Source organism: Anopheles marshallii, chromosome 2 (assembly GCF_943734725.1).
Source record: "Anopheles marshallii chromosome 2, idAnoMarsDA_429_01, whole genome shotgun sequence".
Taxonomy (NCBI): domain Eukaryota; kingdom Metazoa; phylum Arthropoda; class Insecta; order Diptera; family Culicidae; genus Anopheles; species Anopheles marshallii.
Genome location: NC_071326.1, coordinates 23,728,383 through 23,749,560, shown reverse-complemented (window position 1 = coordinate 23,749,560; position 21,178 = coordinate 23,728,383). Strand labels below are relative to the sequence as shown.

The following is a 21,178-nucleotide window of genomic DNA, read 5'->3' as shown; positions in this document are numbered from 1 at the left end:
ATGGCGGACGATGAGCAATTCTCCCTATGTTGGAATAATTTCAATTCCAACTTATCAGCGGGATTTCATGAATCCCTGCTGCGTGGTGATTTGGTGGACGTGACGTTAGCTGCCGAAGGCCAATTAGTCCAAGCACATCGGCTCGTTTTATCAGTATGTTCTCCGTACTTTCGGACAATGTTCAACCAAATGCCTAAGAATCAACATGCTTTCGGTAAGTAAATTATTGTATTTTATTGTAATCCTTAATAGTTTATTAATTAGTTTTAGAGTAATGTGCAATGTTATTTTCTGGCATAAGATACGTTTTTTTTTTATTTCTCACGAAGATGCTTCAAATTGTAAAAAAATATTGGACGATTTTTAATATCGATTAGTTAAAGTGAAGCTAGTGCGCAGACTCCACGCGCACGGAGTATTTTTTTTATCGTGTGTTTCTAATGACGCGTTTTGGTTAATGTGGTATGATTGCAGTTTTTCTGAAAGATGTTACTCACGCGGCACTCCAGGATCTCATACAGTTTATGTACTGTGGGGAGGTAAACGTGAAACAAGATGCCCTACCCGCCTTTATCAGTACCGCCGAGTCATTGCAAATAAAAGGATTAACAGAAACGGTAAGTCCTTCGTTGAAGTTTCATTTTGGTGGAACAAGCAAAGGATAATGTACGACGGTGAATAAAATTATTTCGGTTACAGGGTGACAGCGCACCATCACAACAGTCGCCCGCCAAAGAAGAAATCTCGGCGGTCCCAGCGACGACAGCAAGTATTTCCACCATCGTTCCAACGGCTTCCCAGCGAACAAAGGGTCAGCGTACCCGCGTTCAATCGTCGTACAAAATTGAATCGGAAGAGAGTGGCGATGACAAAATACACATCCAAGCCAGCACATCTCATCATGTGTCAGCGCAGCAGCTCCAAGCACAGACAAACATTAGCTCACAAAAACGTACCATGCCCCAGCGCAGTATCACAAGCCATACGATCAAGCGTCAGAAGATTTCTATCAGTGCTAGTAGCGATGGAATGGACACTTCGGACACCGCTCCGTCCCAGACACAGACCGTACAGACAGTGCAAATAGTGAAACAACTTCCTGCACAAGTGATTGAACCGGAATACATTGAACTTCCCATGGAATCGATTAATCCGAAGGCAGAACCAGACTACACGGATGAAGCGGCGGAAATCGAGACGGTGGATGCTGAAGCGGAACAGGAACACAAACTATCGGAACAGGGCGACGCTGATGATGATGGCAACTACGTTGAAGATGAAACGTACGGAGATATGACGATGGGCAAATATGAAGAATCGTATCTGACGGAAGCCGAAGATGGAGCGAAACCCGGAGCATCTGGATTTGTGGAAACTTATACGTCGGACGGAGGAACTGGCACGGAACAATCGACACAAGGTATGTGTATGCAAAATATTATTTTAAAACGAGCATGAAATCAGTGGCGCTGACCGTAACTTCTCAAACTGGCTAGCAATGGTTTTAAAGGGTTTGATCTTTGCCTCTCTTATTTTTAATTATTGTGGGACAAAATGGATGTATTGAAGCAACTAGAAATGTGATACGGCCACCTGTTGCAGTGTGTGTGCATATAAATTCAAGAGACAAAGGTGTTCAATATGGTCACGAATGATCAAAATTTGTATACAAAGTGAACAAAAGATGAAACGGAAAAGATACATTTGGTGCATAGTGAGAAGTTTTACAGAGTAGAACTTCACTTTAGGTTGCGTCAGTTTTGTTCAGCACATGAAATTGCAAATCTTTGCAATGTATAAACGTAAATTATGAAGCAAGTTTCGTGTGTGCGCGTTTATGATAATAAGTGCCGGGAGTGTTTTGCGTCCTACAAAGTCTCTTCAGCAGTTGGGGTGTGAAGTTTTGTACTGACCCATTCAAAGCGGTGCAGGGCAATAGTGCTTGTGAGAGGTATGTAAGAAATTTACGGGGGAAAGATCGAGCACACTCAAACCAAAGCATTAAAATAGTCTTTTTCATGCCGTTGGAAAGCGCGGTTTAGTTTTGGATAACATAAGCCTATATGGAATTAAGTCAAGAGAAGTTAATGTTGGTAAAACTTTTTTCCTGCAACAGCCTATCAGAGCAGTATTGTGTCGAAGCATTGATACGATGAATTCGAATCCACTCGGCAAATACAGTTCTAATATGTTGTTATGGTTCATAAAACCAATTGTAAATGTTGACATTATGTTTGCAATCCTATTATACTCAGATATATACATTTATATTTTCCTTATATACTAGCATAAGCTGTCAATTATGCGATTTAACATATTTTTGAAACGAATATATTTTGTTTGAAACGACATTATTCTTATTTTTCGGGAAACGTACAAGTCTGGCTTAAGTCAACAAAATCGTAACGCGTTTATTAGTTGATCGCTTTTTTTAATGTAAATTACCTTTCGGTTTCGATTCGCGACGTTCACTAGCTTCTTTAGTTATGTGTTTTGTTTAAACGTGTTATTGATTTAATCACCGTGTACACGACGTTACGTTTTGAATCGGGACGTTTATCATACGCATTATAGTTTTCGATTATTTCGGGGCGTTTTTCTTACGCGTATAATGAAAGATGACCATCATCTTCAGTTCGTGTGTGTCTAGTGCTATTGAAACTGTGATGGTTTTTTACGGGCCTTAGGTGGCACCGACAAATTATACTGGTAAGTATAGCGATCTATTGAAAGCAGAAAAATCGAAAGGACATTTATAGTCCAGAACAATATACGGAGCTAGACGATACACATGAACAAATGTCTCACATTTGGAATGTGTTGAAGTCTGCAGGATGATACGAAGATCTGGTCCAGGGTCTTCCAACTATTGATAAAAGGTAGCAGGTGGGTATGATCTTTATTTTTTAGATTTAGACTTAAGATTAGACTAGCATTATTGAACATATGAGAAATTCGTCCGAGATCATCGACATTTCGCCTCGTTATCATTCATGCTGGTTCATGTGATAAGAAAATGTTTGTCTCCCATAGTATATATGATTGAATTGCCTTTATGGAAACATAAAGTATGATGATTGGGACTGTTAAATTATAACAGCAGATTAATTCACCAATGTAGTATCAATGTGTGGCAAACATTTACTTATCACATGAACAAGCACGTCAATTGTAACGTAACATTTGTATTATGTAAATAAATCCGGAAACACGTAAGTATGGCATATCTCCAAAGGAGGGAGAGAGAACGTTTAAAATTATGCGTACAAAAGATTGAATATGAAAGAGTTCCAAATAAAATAATAGGCCGATCGTCTGCAAATCATCACTGGACAAGAGCATTCGCATTCATTATCGAATTCATTTGATTCATTGAGAATATTTGTCATTCGAAACAAATATTTCTTCATTTTTAGGAAGCTATTGGTACATGGACCTGCCCTGATGAAGTGCAGATAGCAAGATGAAAACTCGTACCCTGCGTGAGGGTACACATATTTGTATCAATGCCGAAGCAAATATGTGCTGGGTTTGTTCATTTAAACTGTAGCTTGGTTTTGTAAGCGAAATACAGTTCTTTTGGTTAAGTGTGATCCGTGTATTGATTTATTTTGCATCAGCCCAAATGTGTACTGCACGTTACTTGTTGTTAATAGTGGTATAACAAGCAATTACATACAATGTGCATGTATCTGACGCTGTTGTTGTTTACTGTAAATTGTATACATTTACAGATCAAGGATCATTATTGCGGTCCACTGGTGTAGATGCTTGCAATTCCGGTACTCAGATGGAATTATTAAAAACGATCAAGAAGGAAGAAGATACAATTGCGAAGGACGAGTTCTTGGACAGTTCCCTATTGCCTTTGCGCAGTTTTAATGTGAATGAAGCCACTTCCACCGTCGCGCATTGGTCGGAAGTCGATGCTACACCAAGATCAATCAGCGTTACGTCCACGCGTAACAGCACGAGGCTAGCGGGAAGGAAGGATGTTACTGTCCTCGCACAAGTTGCTACAACCAAACGCAAGTTGGACGATGCTTCAACTATGAGCAAGTTTCATGAACTAAAAAAGAGCAACGGATCACCGGCACAACGCAGCAGATGCGTGACTTGCTTTAACAGGAACATTTTGGAGTCGGAGCGTATGCCCAAGCCTAAAACTAAATGGGTCACCACCTTCTGTGGTGATTGTCCAGGGAAGCCATTTTTATGTATTCTCTGTTTCAGCAGAATACACTGCAACAACAGGATAGGTATTAGGGAAGTATTATAGTACTCGTTGATTCAATCCTTGTTAGATTTCTTCCGAATAAGCGTAATTAGAAGTGTAGGTGTCATTACTTACACCGTGAATTATTCATTCCTTAGGAAATAGTTCGATACGATTACAGTTTTTTTTACAAATTTATAATCGAGTTTTTACGCTCGAGAAGAAATATCTCCATGTGAATTTGGCTCTTCATTGGGAAACGGTCGAAAGATTAGTTAAATATTTCGAATTTGAATGGTTTGAAAGTTTTTAATTGCCATACGTACATACAGATGTATGTCTCGTCTACAATTCGAAAACTGATATCAAAATCCTAAATGCTTATAATAGACCGAAGCGTTGGCATTTTCGTCTCAATCAATTTACATTGCCTATTTGTACGGGATAATAGGGGAAAGCACTTCTTGCGGCGTATAAAAACGATGTACGATGAGGGTGTATCCGCGTGTAGCACGGATTTCGGGTGCCGATGGCACGTAAGAGATCATGGTACGTTCAAAATCGAAAAATACGAAAAGAATTGATCCCATACATAACATGGATTTCACTCGTTTGGCTATGCACTCGTTTTAGAAAGTGCTCTGGATGCAATTATTTGTAGCTTTTGCGTAGATTCGGAACCAAATTTATTAGTTTTGGTTATTGTTTCAGATTGATTTTAATACACTCGTCGCTAGAGTGCCCTAATACTTGCAATCATAAATGTTAGACAAAGAGATATGTCCTATAGCAGATGAATATAGTACACAGTGGCAGTTAACATATGCCTCCTGAGACCGGGAACGATCAGGTTCATTTCAATAGCTACCCATCTCGCTTGCTTCTTGGGTCAGGCCATATTGTTATATAAAAATATTTAGCATAAGCAAATTATTGAATTACACGATCCCATAAACATTCAGAGCGTTTTTGGTGGGTTGGTTTAACGGAAACGGTAAATGCCAGTTAAAGGTCGACAACAGCATAGCTGTTGGACATCGGCGGCTATTGCTTATAGATTTCGATTCGTTTTCATATGCTGCAAGTTTCAGCCCGTTGAATCATTTGAGTATTAACATTTGTTCACAAGGATGCCTTCGTTACAGGAAAGGAGCTTGTTTACAATTTCTGAGCACAGAAAATGTTAATGCTATTTTTGCACTGCTCTCATATAACGCGCTGTTCTAAAGTTAAGGTTAGAAGCGTGTTATATCACTCTTTATCGTCAGGCTATCAGTTAATATAATACTGACATGATGATAGTCGTCTTTTTTGCGGCAGTTCATGGAATTGCGCGTAGGGATTTATTTCAGTTATGAATTTACCCCAAGGAATGGGAATTCCAATAGATACAACATCAAACTATAATAAGAGGGTGTATTTTCAACAATGTTATTGCATGTGTGCCTTGATATTTGCTCTTACTGATATCTTCCAAAATATGTATGTATTGAAAATAAAGCTGATAATAGTCTCTGTGACAAACTTAAGCGTTTACAATCCCTTAGTTAATGAACGTTCATATCATCCGAAATTAAGTTAATTGTATATGACATGAGGTGTTCACTATGTCAGTCCATGCGTACTGTCGATACCTTTCTTTGTCCATTTTTGTATGAATCCGTTCGTTGAGTCACTAATTGTACTCTAGTACGATTTTTCTTCTTCGCTCTTGTGAACTCGCTTCTTTTTAGGGCATTCGTCCTCCTCAACACGGCATCACGATCAGACGCATGTTTTAGATATCAAGAGAACTACTTATGTGTTGCCCAAAAATTGCAGTATACGGCAAATAACCGATGGAAAGCGAAATTATTTGACGCCATCAACCGCCAAATCGTACCAATCTCCTAAATTAGATCCCAGGCCGATGGTATCTACCGCTAGTCTACGCAGCACCAGTGCCGTTAACATAGAGGCGAAGAACGCTACAGCGATAGTAAAGTTCATACGGTCACAGAAAAAGTGCGCCCAGCTGGTGTACGAAGGATATATCTACAATCGGAAGACCCTGCACCAGAACGGACGTACGACATGGCGCTGCACGGAATTGCTGAAATACCATTGCAAAGCAAGTTGTGTGACCAAATTGAATCGGTTGATTAGTACGCGATGTGACCACAACCATGCCGATCATTCGGCCAAAATAGCGGACAAAACACTGTACGACTATCCGGAGGATTTGGAAGAGTACATGAATATCCGCACACGAGATCCGATTGATATTAAGAACCACAAGCTGGACGTGATCGATACCGGTGCTGAGTTTAAGGTCGTGCTGCGTGGGCACGACAGCGAAGGTCAGCCTGGCTATCTGATGCAGCGAGAACCGAAGAAAGATGTACTTGTGTTGAAGCGCCAATAGGGTAACATGTAACGCACTAAGCATAGAGGATACTAACACGATTAGCAGAAATTTGTTAAACTTTCTACGTGACTTCAACACTTACATAATTCAATTTATGCCTCAACGCTAGGTTGTCCACAAGCGCATTTCACTGATGGCCTCGAATATGTTATGTTTTTCATGTGTTTTTGTGAAGCTCGTACTAGAACAAACATGTGTAAAAGTAATGCAGCAACTGTGGTAGAATGGTTTAGTATCAAAAAATTATTTGATGAAAATTGACTGGTCAAAACATGAACTGAGTCAAAATGACTAGTCCGGGCCATCTAGCGTTAATGCGAACCACATTTCATTCCACATTTCGTTCACGGTGAAACAAGGTTTTTAGAATGTAAGCAACGGATTTCCATTTAATTTGGATGAGATAAATAAAATGCGCTAGATTGTTTGTATCGTTTACGTTTGCACTGCGAGTAATCCTAGCTTAGTCTGTCTGTTGTCTGTAGTAAGATAAATCTCAGTACCAGTGAAGGTATGACAATCTTCTCTAAGCAATTGTGTAGCAAAAGGTAATAAAGTGTCAAAATGAAATTTATTGAAAGAATGCATTTGCAGCATCTGTTGCATCCACTAACAGCTATCATAAACTGTCAGATATTTTTATCCTTTTTTAAATATTCATGTCCTTTTTCGAGGGGGAAAAGTGTTTGATTGTTTTTACACTCTAATTGTGGTTGATTTTCGTGTCCTTCCTGAAAGCTGACGACAATTGTCTCTTCGGACTGGACATAAAACGGCCAACAGCGGCGTTGCATGGCAAGCATTTGTTCCTTAGCAGCCGTAAAGGTGGAATGCAACTGGTGTACGACAACTACCTGTACCGCTCGAACCTTCGCCGCCAGGGACGGAATGCGGATGTTATCTATTGGGAGTGTATCTACAACCGTGGCCAGAAGTGTCGTGGTCGACTGAAGACAGTTGGGAACAGCGTCTATGTTACGAACGGTGAAGGTATGCATTTTAAAGCAACTGTTGCTCAAATTCATCTCTCTGTTTTCCATTAAATGGTGCATGTTTCATCTCACATTTTCCTTTGCAGTGGAGCACAATCATCCCAACGACCATAGGCGGATCGTTAATGCGACGTTGTGCGGAACCGTGACCCTGGAAGACATACGGTCGTTGCAAGGCTCCGGCCATAGGTATAATTAATGAGCTCTCTTCCCCGTTTTAGGGTAGTGTTAAGGGCGGATTTTTACAACGCAGCGTATTTTAATTCGTACGAATTCCATTTTACGTTTCCGATGGAAAACAGAAAAAAACGAAAACCGTTCCATTTTATCGCATGTCTTTACATCCATACTTTAGGTACAGAATTTGAACAAGCTTCCAGCTGTTCCACGCATATGTGATCAATGTATGTTTGTGTGTGGTGTCTGTGCGTATATATATAGATTGTACACTAATCTAAATGGCAACCATGGTTGAATGTTTAAAAAAAATAAATACAATATTTATGCAAAATTTAAAAACCATTACAGCTTTGTGATTATTTTTCGTGCAATTGTGAAATAAAATTGTTCATTCCTAATGTTATATTAAGACATATAATACCAGTTTGAAATTTTTTCCTTATACAGACATCTGGAATCGGAATAGTTCGACCCGCACGCGGCAATATAAATGCAAACCGGATGATAATGATGAATCCGCAAAGGCCATGATGTTTGTCCGTAGTTCGTGGGGCCGAAAGCATCTGCTGTACGATGGGTATACATATGCATCCAACAAGCGTATCGAGTCGACGAACACCACCTACTGGCGTTGCACGTTGTTCCACCGGCGTAATGTTAAGGTGCCATGCGAAGTTCGCTGTACGGTGCGTGATGGAAAAATGGTCAAAATGTTCGGCACGCATAATCATCCGCCGGAGATGATGAAGTTTGAGGGCAAGGAATTGGAAACGGAGTACTGTATTCGTGATCCATGAACAAATAATTAAATAAAAGATCCAGAGTGATAAAGAAAGAGAGAGAGTGAGAGAACATTAAAAGGTAGCAAATGAAGGGTTGTATGAAAACTGATATAATGGGGCTAAAAATGTGTGTTTATTAAGAAATGTGTGATTATTAAGACTAATATAAATTCACGATGCTATAATTAGTACTGCTCGAGAAATTTACAGAACAAATCATTGCGAGGTTTGAAGTATAACAATATTATCAGTGATAAAACATACTAACAAACAATGTTGTTTTTTTTTCTTCCAACGGGTATGGAACAAGCAGCACTAGCGTTGGCAACCACAGACAACAGCACAGACCATTCCTCCGGTAGCCCGATGACATCTATGGCGGATTCGACGGTTGAGCTAAAGTTCATCAAAAGTCCATGGTCAACACCGTGCCTGGTGGTGGACAATTTTCTTTACAATTGCCACAGCACGCGGGGCGATATCGGTTACTGGCGATGCCACAACTATTCGCGCAAGGTCAAAGAAGAACGTTGCCGTGCACGGTGTGTGGTCAAAAGTGGACGGCTCAGTGCACTTACCGGGGCCAAGCACAATCATCTACCGCACACGGAGAAAATTGAACGTATAGTGCGCCGGAATCATGCCGACGAGTTGCAAGAACTGGAAATGTTGCGTATCCGGCAGCAGAACGAACAACAACAGCAGCAACAGCAGCAGCAGGGTCTTGAAAGTTATCAATGCGAAAGAGAGATAAAGTCGCAACCGCACACACCAACCGGAGAAGATAAATATCTGTTACTAATGGCAGCTGCGCCAACATCAACGTGCTCAGCAGTGGATCCTATAAGTGGACCCGATGTCGACCAGGGTGGACATCGCTTCATGGGAAACAGTAGACACCATTCGGCGCTCGATGTAGCAAGCTCACCTATGATACCATCGGTTACAACCGTGCTACCATCCGCGATTACTGATCTCATTAAAATGGAAGATTATGATATCAGAACTGTGGAGTTGTAGTGTCTAGCGACGGGTTGGGGAATAGAAAGGATCATGCCATAATCGTACCAAAAAATGAAAGAGAAAAGCAGCTACAATTGTTAGATGAATTTGCAGAACGGAGGAGTGTTCAGTGTTTGTTTGGGTCAAAACAAGCACTAGGAGCAATAAACCGATGGAAAAAATATGCAATAAACTATAAAATAAGTTAAATGAGGTTAGGCGGAAATGAACGACACGTTCCGGGTGCAATATTAGTGTATCGTATAAATTATAGAAGACTCTAAACATCAACAAGCCACAGTACCAGTATACCAGCAGTATTTACCTCTGAGCCAGAAATACTTAGAATAAAACTAACGCAATCTATTTATTCGCGCGAGGATGTGCCTCATCAAAACAAACCAAACATCTATATTCGGTTATTGATTTTAGTGACATCTTGAAAAAAAAAATAACCGTTTTCTTTTCTGTGCCATCAGGTAGAAATAGTTTGCTAACGAGCTATAGTAACTCTTTCTCTTCTTCTATCTGTCTTTTTCGCAAACACGCAGTTAAGTTCGCGCGAACAAAGGTAGCATCTACCGAACCCAATGATAAACCACAGGGCCACATGTTCATACGGAGCCAACGGGGTCTGCCACTGCTGGCGAAGGATAACTTTATCTATCGATGCGAGCGAGCGCGCAAACATCGTTCCTATTGGTTGTGCATACGTTACAAGACGATCCAGTGCAAGGGAAGGCTTATTTGCCAGAACAACACCGTGCTGAAGGAAACCGAACACTCCCATCCGGATGATCGCCGCCGACTGAACCAATCCGAGAAGAAGTTTGTCGATCTGGCCCAGATCAGTATCAATGACTGGGTGAAGTCGTCCTGTAAAATTTCGAAAAAAGTACGCGTCACAGCAAACCAATTGACACTCGCACGAAAAACAACTAAATCCCCGACGGGCGCCATACACGACCATGATAAACGGCAGCATTTAACAAGTTGAACCTGTTTTTGTTTGTTTTTGTACCCTTTTTTGTAGCAATCCACGGTGGTGTTAAGTGTATTAAATTATTGTCCATGCACAGCATTTTTTTATCCTGTTAACAAAAAAATATTTCGTTTCCAGGCTATCTAAATAAATAATGCTGAAGATACGTGTGTCCTTACAACCGTATTGCGATTTAGCTTGTAAATAACCGTTTTATACAGATATTCGACTACTATAAAGTATGTTAAAGTCTATTTGCGCACTAATCACACCTGATTTTACACTTTAAACTTTCTCTTTTAGAATATATACTAAGCCAACGGGGTTATCCGCTGCTCGTGATGAAGAATTTTCTCTTTCGGAAAAATCGTGGCCGGTACTGGCGATGCATACGGTAAGGAATCGAGCCGCTTTTCGATACGTTTCGTGTATCCAATTGTGTTGCCTTTGAGTAATTGAGTAATAATGATGTGTAAACAACGGTTTCAATTGTAGCTGTACCAAGTTCAAATGTCGCAGCCGCGTAACATTGAAGGATAACGGTGATGTTTTGTACAGTGGAAAGCATACGCACGGTCCGGAAACGGCCAAGATTCAAATGGGACGAAAATTACGTGATAATGAAGCACAACAGGTTATCACCGATGGTAGCAGCGCCGTACCATATCAACACTACTTGACGAGACAACCGCACTGTAAGGTGGATAGTTTGCCAGTAACAGTAAAGGTGGAGGATTGCAACGATATGTAACATGCTTCTTTCGGACGCAACCGGTGTGTGATTATGTGATTCTACATGTGAATTAACGATTTTGCTCTGCTTGCGTTTTAATTTATTTGTTATTTGTTTTCCAGTTTGAAACTGCCCGAAATTGTGGAAATCCTTTGGCAAAGATCTGCCCAACAGTTCCTGGGAAAGAAGAATGGAAGGGAAGAACAATGAAGTGATCCTGCGGGGATCTCCTGGAAATGCCCATACACAAGACATAAAGCACCCGATTGTACACAGCAAAACATTAAATTACATTTTAGAATGAGAATGTTTCTCGTCCTCTTTTACAAACAAAAGTTATGTAAAATAAAAAAATATGGCCCCCCATAATAACCGTAAACAAACAAATCAGAGTGATTCGAGCAATGTTTGCAAATGTTGGACATGTGTAGTTGGGTTGCATAACCTTCTATTAGATTAGCATTTGATGAGTGAGCACCTTCCATTTCCGAGGTATTTCAACCTTTTTTCCCCTTACGTTTTACCCTGGTCTTGGGTGGTACGAATCAAAAAGACCTGCGCCTACTTATACTAGCGTTTTGCTTTTTGTATGCTTTACAGCACAACGGACGAAAAAGTCACGACGAGACTCGTTCAATTATGATCTGCCATATGAGATGATCAACAATCGCAAGGGTGGCTTAAATCTGCACTTCCGGGGCTATGTTTACCGGCGGAAAACCAATTTCACGCAGACAACCAACTGGGTGTGCGCAAACCCGATGACGAATCGGAACGAAAATGCGTTAACGTATCCGGGGCCTTGTGCCGCACGATGTATCACGGACGGTGCGGGTGGTATTCGGTTCGGTAAAAAATGGCACAATCATGGTCCGATTGCCGTGCTTACGGAAGTCGAAGAAGCGTAAGGTTTGCCAACGGTCGAAAACTACACCGAGTTGACCTTTCTCTTTAACCTGGTTGTTTAATCTGTAAATAAATGCATTTCAAACCATCTGAACCATTTCGTGTCTGTAATTTTAATGTATCTGTTTGCGTCCGTTTATTGTACGGTGATTTACGTTGTACTAATTAACTGTGTACTTTTAGCGCTACTACAGGCCGAAGCATTGTTACAACGGCACGGCGAATGGTTGGATCGACTACCCTACCGGGTGGTGCTAGATGCGCAAGGCAATCGGATGCACCTGTTCGGCTACACGTACCGTAAGGCAGCCAGCTTTAGAAGCACAACCGATTGGGTTTGTGTACGGAATGAACCAAATGCGCTCACCGGGAACCACACTGAACAGCGACGCTGCCTGGCCCGACTAGTACAGCGGATGGAGGACGGTGCGTTAAAGCTAAACCGCCACAAGCACAACCATGAGCGGGAGAATAAGTAGCAGCAACGGTTAAAGAATGGCTAGTCACAGCTGCTGGAAGAAGAACGTGTATGTAAATGATGACAACAAATGAGATAAATAAGATACACAACGCATTTGTAGTAGCTGGAAAGGCCTGCGGGTGATGAATATTCTGTACTGTACTATAATATATATATTCATTATAGATTTTAACTAATATTAGGTAAATTAACTTATCAAACGAACTAGCAGTGTGTTGCTGTTACCCTTATTTCGCTTTATTAATAGTTCGATCTCTTATATTTTTCCCTCCCTTCCCTTTACAGTCACTCGAGAAAGACGAATTATCGCAGCAGTTGTGAAACCCGCGAAAGGTGATTGTAGCGATTCGGACGAAACCTTAGCCGTATTTACCAAGACGATGCGCGGTAAAGAGCAGCTGCTCTATATGGGCCAACCGTTTGTATTCGAAAAGCTCGTCCTCACGCACTCGGGACAGTCGAAAAAGATATGGCGCTGCAATCAATGGTGGAATCAGAAGTGCAGAGCGCGTGTATACACCATCGATCGCCAGATCACACCCCTGAACGGTTACCACACGCACGCCGAGATTGTGAAACGAAAGCAACGCGTGGTGAGGCGCGACAAAACAGCCACCAGCAGCGAAACGGTGACTAGCAACGTTAAGATGACGACCGCGGGTTACGTTAAGGAGTAGCCCGCAAATGACTGCCCGATCGAGGCGTGAAAACTATCATTCTATCAGCGGTTTTGTTGATGAATGGCTAGTCAAATAGCGGAAAGAGAAGAGAGAGAGAAATGGAAGAAAGTAAGAACATGAGATTGATCTTGCAATATTTTTAAGACATTTTAACATTTATTTTAACAATAAACGCAAGAAAGGAGTGCTAGTAGTTGTAATATCTCCTTCTTTATTAGTAATTTTAGCGAATTTATATTATAAAATTTGTCTGCTTTCATTTGCTTATGTTTTAAATATGTAATTAACTAATTGTAAATGTTTATGCGTACGTCTCTTTCAACCAGGTAAAAACACGGAAAACAAAATTGCACACAAAACCTCGGCTGCTAAACAACCGACACAACCACAGACGGTTCAACATACGCCCAAATCCACACACCAGAGTGCTGCACTGAAATCGTCGAGCACATCGGTACCGCAACAAACCGAAAGTCGAATCCTTTCCAGAAAACAAATACCCCTGTACGATGGCATGAAGAAGATTATCGACAAGGTGCCACTACATGCCGGAAGCTCTGTGTATATCGCGACAAAGGATCTGCTGTCGATTTACACCTCCAAACCGGCTGTTTATACCGGGCGCCTAATCGAGCTGATGTATGGCGTGGACACGTTAAAGCACAGTTGTGTCGATCGCAATGAACAAGCCGACACCGACCTTACTCCGCTCGATCCGACGATACTGGATGCTGTGATAAGTAAGTGTTACCGTTTTGTTTGACCACTTGCTGTAAGTGATTTAACCGGGTGTGTGTGTCCTGTTATCATGCGCATTATCGTTTCTTTTCTTTCAGCCCACATTGTACACGTTTTCCAGCAGCAAAACCAACACATTACCAACGGTATGGTGAGAAATTTTATTCGCAACCGTTTGCAGCTTTTACGAACGAATGTTACCGCTGGTAGTCAGTCGTCTAAACGGGAGTCGTCCAAACAAGGCAAAACTAGTAGCAATAAAATTTCATTGTGAATCGATTTACTCCTACCCTGAATGATGTGAGCGATTGAGGATTATGCCGAAATAAAGTGAATTTAACGATTATTTTAACTACATAAGCAAATTTGTAAGTAGCACCATCGTTTTACGCATACCTTTGCTACGCTATCATTAAATGTGTTCCTTTAAGCATACATGCATGCGACACTCACCATAGCTAATTTTGTTTTGTTGTTTTTTTCGTTTGGTTTGCAGCCGAAAAGAGATTAACGAAGCGCAAAGGCACACAGCTGTTCTCCATGATCGACAATAAGCATGTGATGTTTTCGGAGACGCCCACCGGCGGTAAACAGCTGACGTACAAAAACTACATATACCATCGGAACATTAAGATTGCCGATACGGTGTACTGGCGCTGCTCGAAAGCGATTCGGATGAAGTGTAAGGCCACGATCGTGACCCAGGGCGATATGATGCGGGTGAAAGAGATCAAACACAATCACGTTCCGATGCGCCGTCTAACGTACGGGTTGGGTGTGAATGAGAAGCGAAAGCTGAAGAAGCACAGTGAACGGTGTGTTGAAAGCAAACAATAAACTTAAACAATCAGCTGCTGTACTGGATAATTTCTTACTACTTGTACGGCAATATAGCACAGAGCAGAACAAAGTGCATACGGCACGGTTGCTGTATTGGGTATTCGTTTACTTATATATCCCATGTTGTGCTTTCTCTTGCAGCCATCTTCATAGCGATTAGCCCGGAAAGGCAGTTGATACGGTTGCGGGACAAATTGTACCAGAAAACGATTGGGCGCGCATACCGGAGCGTGTGGATGTGCATTGAGTACGGGTGCCCGGGCGAGATCGTATTGCGCGAGCTCAAAGGCGGCCAGATCAAAATTACCAGCGCGCACAATGACGATTGCACGTCCGACTACTTTAAAAATCGCCCACCGAACCAGATACATCTAAACGCGAATGAGATTACGCAGCTGGAGTTAAGCATGGCAAACCGGATGGTCGATGATCACATAAACGTGGCCGCTAACTCGGTGCTCGATCTTACCCGATACCATTGACAGCGTTATGGTAGACAACGTGCTAGAAGAAGTGCTAATCCGAAGAAGAAAAATAAATATTCCGACCTCGCCTTTTTTGGAAATGTGTTGGAACTAATACCCGCGTATTGTTTCACTGCGAACATTATTGTTTCGTATAACCGCAAGGTGACGACACACATATGCACATGGTCTTTAAAACATTGATGTTAATTCTTATGCATCTTTTTTTTTGTTTTTGTTTGTTCGAACGTTGCAGATAGCGCACGGTTTATTATTGGCGTTCGAGGCAGTCGCAAACTAAAGATTGGCGATTATACCTTCACCAAAAACAAGGAGTGTCTCGACAAGACGTACTGGTCCTGTGCCCGCGCTGGAATGCATCGGTGCAAAGCACGTGTGCTTACCTACATCAACAGAAACGGCGAACAAACGTACATTTTGCGCAATGGAACGCACAATCACGAACCATTTTGAGTGGCGTATGCTGCTTTAACTTTAATTACACGTATCACAAGAACATTACCCTTTTGCAAGCGAACGAAAGTAATTAGAGAAGGCAGTGTGTTGCGTGAATTAGGAATAATAAAATTATACATAGTGACATTAATGATACATGACCGATAATGATACAATGATGTGTTTTTATTGTAAAGAATAATGCACACATTTTCGTACCTTTACCTTTAATGAGCAGCCAGTATTTTATGGCTATTTACGTTTTTATTTCTTTTGTCTTGTTTCACCGTAGAACACAAGGGCGTTTACATAATTGGACAACGTGGCAGCATTCTACTCTCAGTGAATGGACATCGTTATGTAAAAAATCGTAAAGGCCAATCGAAAACCTACTGGATATGTGCGAAAAAGGTTTGTGCTATTTTATAACAAATCGTGCGGAAATACGTTGATTAATGATGATCGTTTCGTGCGTCTTGTAGGGAAGCTTCGGATGTCGGGCACGTGTCACCACTACCTTGTCGGAAAATGATCGCAACACACCGAAAGTAATATTAATGTCCGGTGCACATAACCACGATACGACCGCCAGTTTCCAGCGCCTGCAAACGTTAGACAGTGGAATGCTCTCGAATGCAAGAAAAAAACCTCTTCCCTCGCTGGTGTACACACGGCCCCAGAGAATGTTGCAAACCAAAATGGTTTTGTTTAAGCCTCCCCGTGTTGTTATAAAACAGGAAGTAAAACCAATGTCGTCGGATCCGTTAAAGTTATTCGCACGTAAGGCAGGCACTGCCAGTGGCAGCAGCAGCAGCAGCAATAGCACCATCATAAACAGGAGATTATTAACAATGGGCTCGAACGAATTGACGAACATCGACAATCAGAGTTTGCCCAAACTAATTCCCTTCGTTCCAAAAACGGAACCCTCGTTATGATGCGATGATGTTCATTAATGGTGCAAACGCAAACTTTCGATTCGAATAAATCATGTTTAATAAAATGTGCTCATATTGGCGAACGCGGGCCAACGAAACAAAAACCTTTAAAAATATCGCCATTTTTTACCACTATCAGTTCTAGTACCGTATTAAAGATTAATACGTCCGGTTATTTATCATACCAAAGATACTAACTAGTTCCATTTTCTTTATTTCCTTGCTTTGTTTTTATCTACAGATGCCAAACGGCCCAAAAAGAAGCCATCCCGGATTACGCAGTATGAATTAACGTACACCAGTAAGGGCGATCCTTATTTGAAGCAACTGAAACCCGACCCGCAGCTGAAACTCGAACAGCAGCCCAACAGTCAGACGAGCGTAAAGTCTCCATCAAAAAATACGGAAAAAGCTCACGATCACGATGCGTCGTTTGCGTTTCGCAAGCTCAACATCCCGGTGACGGTGGACGGTGGTAAAATTCAGTATACCACCGGGCGCGGTAACAATGTGCTGGTATGCGACGGGCATCGCTACATCAAAAACAACTGCTACGGTGGTAAAATGTACTGGAAATGCAGCAAGTGGCATACGCAGTGTAGAGCCCGCGCGATCACCTCCACCAACGAACCGAACCTGTGTGTGTTGAAAAATTCGCACAATCACAACGTACCGGGCGAAGAGATCACCATCAAAGTGCCGGATGACTGGAAATAAGCAGTTGGTTTACTTTAGCTAATTTACAGCGGGAAACAAAAGAATAAATGTAATTCTTTGCGAACGGTTACACTGCTTTTGTTTTGTTCTGTGTACATTCAATAAACACATGAAGTAAAGCGTTTTTTATACGAAAAAAAAACGAACCGATACACATGCTTGTGTGTCAAATGTTTCTAATTAATATTTTATTTTACACTTATTTGCTGTCTATTAACAAAGTATGTTTGTTGTTCTCTCGTTGCAGCTCGTTTGCCGTATGAAGATTCCCTTTGGCATCCTTTGCGCATTTCGCCACAACAGTCGCGAGCGCCGCAGTACAGCTACAAACCTTCGCAGCGCAATGGTGGCCATCTGCTGGTCGTAAATGGGGTCACATTTTTCCGCAACCGGCAACGAAACGGCAAACAGTACTGGAAATGCAACCAATACTACAAGTGCAAATGTCCGTGCATTGTCCTCATCAACGAAGTGTCATCCCAGCTGTGTGTGAAACATTGCCACAATCATGACACAAGTTCCTTGCAATCGGTGGCGCCAGCAGTGTCCGATGCTGCTGATGCTGCTGCTACCGTAAGACGTAGCGCCGGAGAATGAGTTTGCGTTTGGAGCAGGACTGAATAGGAGGGGAACAATCAACGCTTCATCATCGGTTGTTTCGGGTCTTTCTAAGCCTTGTGAGTTAATTTCACACACGCTTGATACATCGCTGTACGGTTCTGCGACCGGTACCGGTCTATGGAGGATTGAATGATGGAAACGATTTATGAATAATATGCCAAACAGTGCTAGAGATTATCCATCAAGTATGAAATAAAACAACAATGATGACGCTACGATAGCTGTACACAGCACAACACTGTGCACGGATGTTTCATTTCCTATGCGTCCTTATGTGCCTGCCTATACCAAACTCTAACATAATGTTTTGTTTTCTTTCTATTTTTTTGGTTTTTCTTACGCAACAGAGAGCCCACATATAGAGATTTTTACCACCAAATCATTCCGCGGACGGCCGGCAATCATCGTGGACAAGCAAAAGTATCTGCTGATGTCGGATAAAACCAATCGTATCATATGGCGCTGTTCTTCTATGGCCACCGCTAAGCTAAAGTGTCCGGCCCGCATCATACAGTACAAGGATACGGATCAGTATTCGTTTCCGGCCAAAGGCATCCATCAGCACGCACCATTAAAGCGGTATAGAACGACGAACTGTAACACGTCCTACGATATGATGTTGAATCGTTAGCTTCGAGTGGAAACGTAAGTTGTGGAAGCGATACGATAGAAGAAATTAAATAAAACAAACGTTCATTTTTACAAAAAAATTAAAAAAAAACATTTCCTGAACTCACAAACTGAAAACGATTGAGGATGGAGGTAATTTTACTTCATATTAATTCATTGTTTCTTCTTTTCCTTTTGCAGTGTATGCCGTTTGCGTCCATAACATCAGGGTATTTGCATGAAAGAAGTAGAGCGTCCCGCCATTTCCCCCGCACAGAAGATACCAACAGCGAACAATCATAATTATTTTTTATTTACCCGACAAACCGTAGCTACGAGTTCATCCCAAGAATTAGATACCACCGAACCGCATGACGGCATGATCGGAGAGCGATCGTGTAGCTGAGACAGGAATGATAACAGCAGCATTTTTCCATTGGTGCTTTGTTTGAATAAGAATGAAGTGGTGCAAGGGTTGAAATATGCGCTTAATAATATGCATATGTGTTTTAACACTTTGCCATCCAAGTGGCGTGAGTGGTGATCTATACCGAGAACTCACAAATCAAACGCAAACCCTGTGTTTCTAGTTAAGGTCGAAAACATCCTTTGCATACTTTAAGAAGGTTTCAAACACGTGCGAGCGCAAGACATTTTATACTTATTTCCTGTAAATGAACAATTCACTTCTCGTTTTGCTTTACCTTGAACGCTCAAGAGCAAAATTTTGGTTGAGTAATATTACCAGAAGTTTGTAAATAAAATCACAGGCCAAAATTATTTGCACCACATGAACAAATGTTGTTAATAAAGTAAACAATTTTCTAAACACCATTAACCAGCAGCTTTAGCAGTGCGCGCAGTGCCAAAGAACTTGGTTCTTTGGGTGTATTTGTGTTTCTTTTCTTGTGTATTAGACAAATATTAGTTAAAAGAAGCAAACATAAGAAAACAAGCTCTGTAATTTACAACGTCTCATACTAATACCACATTTTGTATTTTCTTTTTATGTTTCTTTTCATACGTACCACAAAGCCATCAACCCAAACTCACCGTTATGCTTCCGGACAAGCCAAAAGGGTAAACTGCAACTATCGCATGATGGATTTTACTACTGCATGGAGAAGAAAATACAACATAAAGAGTATTGGCGTTGCATTTACTATACGACCAAGATCAAATGCCACGGCAGGTTACACCGGTACGACAATAAGGTGCACCAGATGGGCGCCCACAATCATGCCCCGCAACTGTTCAAGCGTGCCGATTACAAACGCCTACCCGAGATGGTAAAGTCGGGAAAGATATTTTCACGTGCCGACGAGCAGGAACCGAACAGGAAGGAATCGAAAAAACATTAAATTCCCAATGAAAAATGCAAATAAAGACCGAAATAAATCACTGCGAAATAAATATGTGAAACACTGGGCGGACAAATGCAGGGAACGTTTCGAACCTAGCTTTAAGTTTGTTTTTGTTATGGAAGTTTATTAGCTATTAGCGGCTACATATAACACTTTATCTAACGTATCTCTTTTAATATTACCCATCGCGGGCCCACTCTCTTTCTCGGTAGACACCGTAAAGTACGATTCGAACAGCTGGATCGTGGTGGAAAAGTCCCTGCTGCAGTACACGACGACGCAACGCGGTCGGACAATGCTGATCTTCAGCGGCTATAAGTTTGTGGAGAATCGCCAGAGCAAGCGGAACATTTTCTGGCGCTGTGCCCGTTACGTTAAGCATGGTTGTAGGGCTGCCTGTGTTACGTCGAAAAACTGTACCGGATCACCGACCATCCGGCTGACCGGGTTGGCCCACAGCCATCCGCCCGAGGACGTGAAGCAAACCCGAGTGGACGATAAGCCTCCCATGATAGCGGACATCGTCGGGCACTAGGCGATATTTGGTTAAGCAAAACAGAGGGAAACCACCGAACCGGAAATACGGATCGGGTCGCTTTGAATGTGTAGCAAGGTATTCCTTGAGAGGTGTTGTAATCGGAATATGGGATTTTTTTGAGAACAAAAATGCAGCAATGTGTTTAAATCCGAATGATAAATAATAGAAAACAGCGACAAACGTGAATCACGAGGGCGTCGTCCATTTCACACCCTTGTTTGTTGGTTGCCAATTCGCATTTTTTTTTTAAATAAACTACTAAAACCTATCGTAGCCCCTATTGTTAAAACTGTTTCCTAGTGGTGTAATCTCAGTGTTCAAAAACTGAAAAAGCCTTTATTCGTCATTTTTTTCTAACAATTTTCTTTTCTTTTTTCTGTTTTTAGCAATCATCAAACTGAACCAATCAAAATCATGCTACAGCGACGACGCAGCTGGCCAGCAGGACCTGTACGGTAATTATGATACCAGCGATAAGGTAACGTTCGGCGTTTCGCAGCGTGGCGCCAAAAAGCTCATCTACGATCGGTAC

At 41.6% G+C, this 21,178-nt stretch overlaps 1 protein-coding gene across 1 annotated transcript; it reads left to right on the top strand.

Annotated features, from left to right (window-relative positions):
* Window positions 1-20,643, top strand: LOC128717110 (uncharacterized). The gene is made up of 12 exons (XM_053811412.1): window positions 1-214; window positions 475-617; window positions 700-1,420; window positions 12,967-13,341; window positions 13,688-14,101; window positions 14,198-14,341; window positions 14,596-14,907; window positions 15,081-15,344; window positions 17,039-17,356; window positions 17,762-18,094; window positions 18,483-18,761; window positions 20,321-20,643. Exons 1-12 carry the CDS (start codon window positions 1-3, stop codon window positions 20,641-20,643), a joined length of 3,840 nt encoding a protein of 1,279 aa, XP_053667387.1.
* Window positions 20,644-21,178: the final 535 nt, after the last annotated feature.

Bases quoted from the DNA above. Each gene is read 5' to 3' on its own strand.
- LOC128717110 (XM_053811412.1), top strand. From the start codon at position 1: ATGGCGGACGATGAGCAATTCTCCCTATGTTGGAATAATTTCAATTCC. The intron at 13,342-13,687 runs GTTACGTTAAGG...TCTTTCAACCAG, and splicing joins CGTTAAGATGACGACCGCGG to GTAAAAACACGGAAAACAAA. The intron at 18,095-18,482 runs GTAGCGCCGGAG...CTTACGCAACAG, and splicing joins TGCTGCTGCTACCGTAAGAC to AGAGCCCACATATAGAGATT.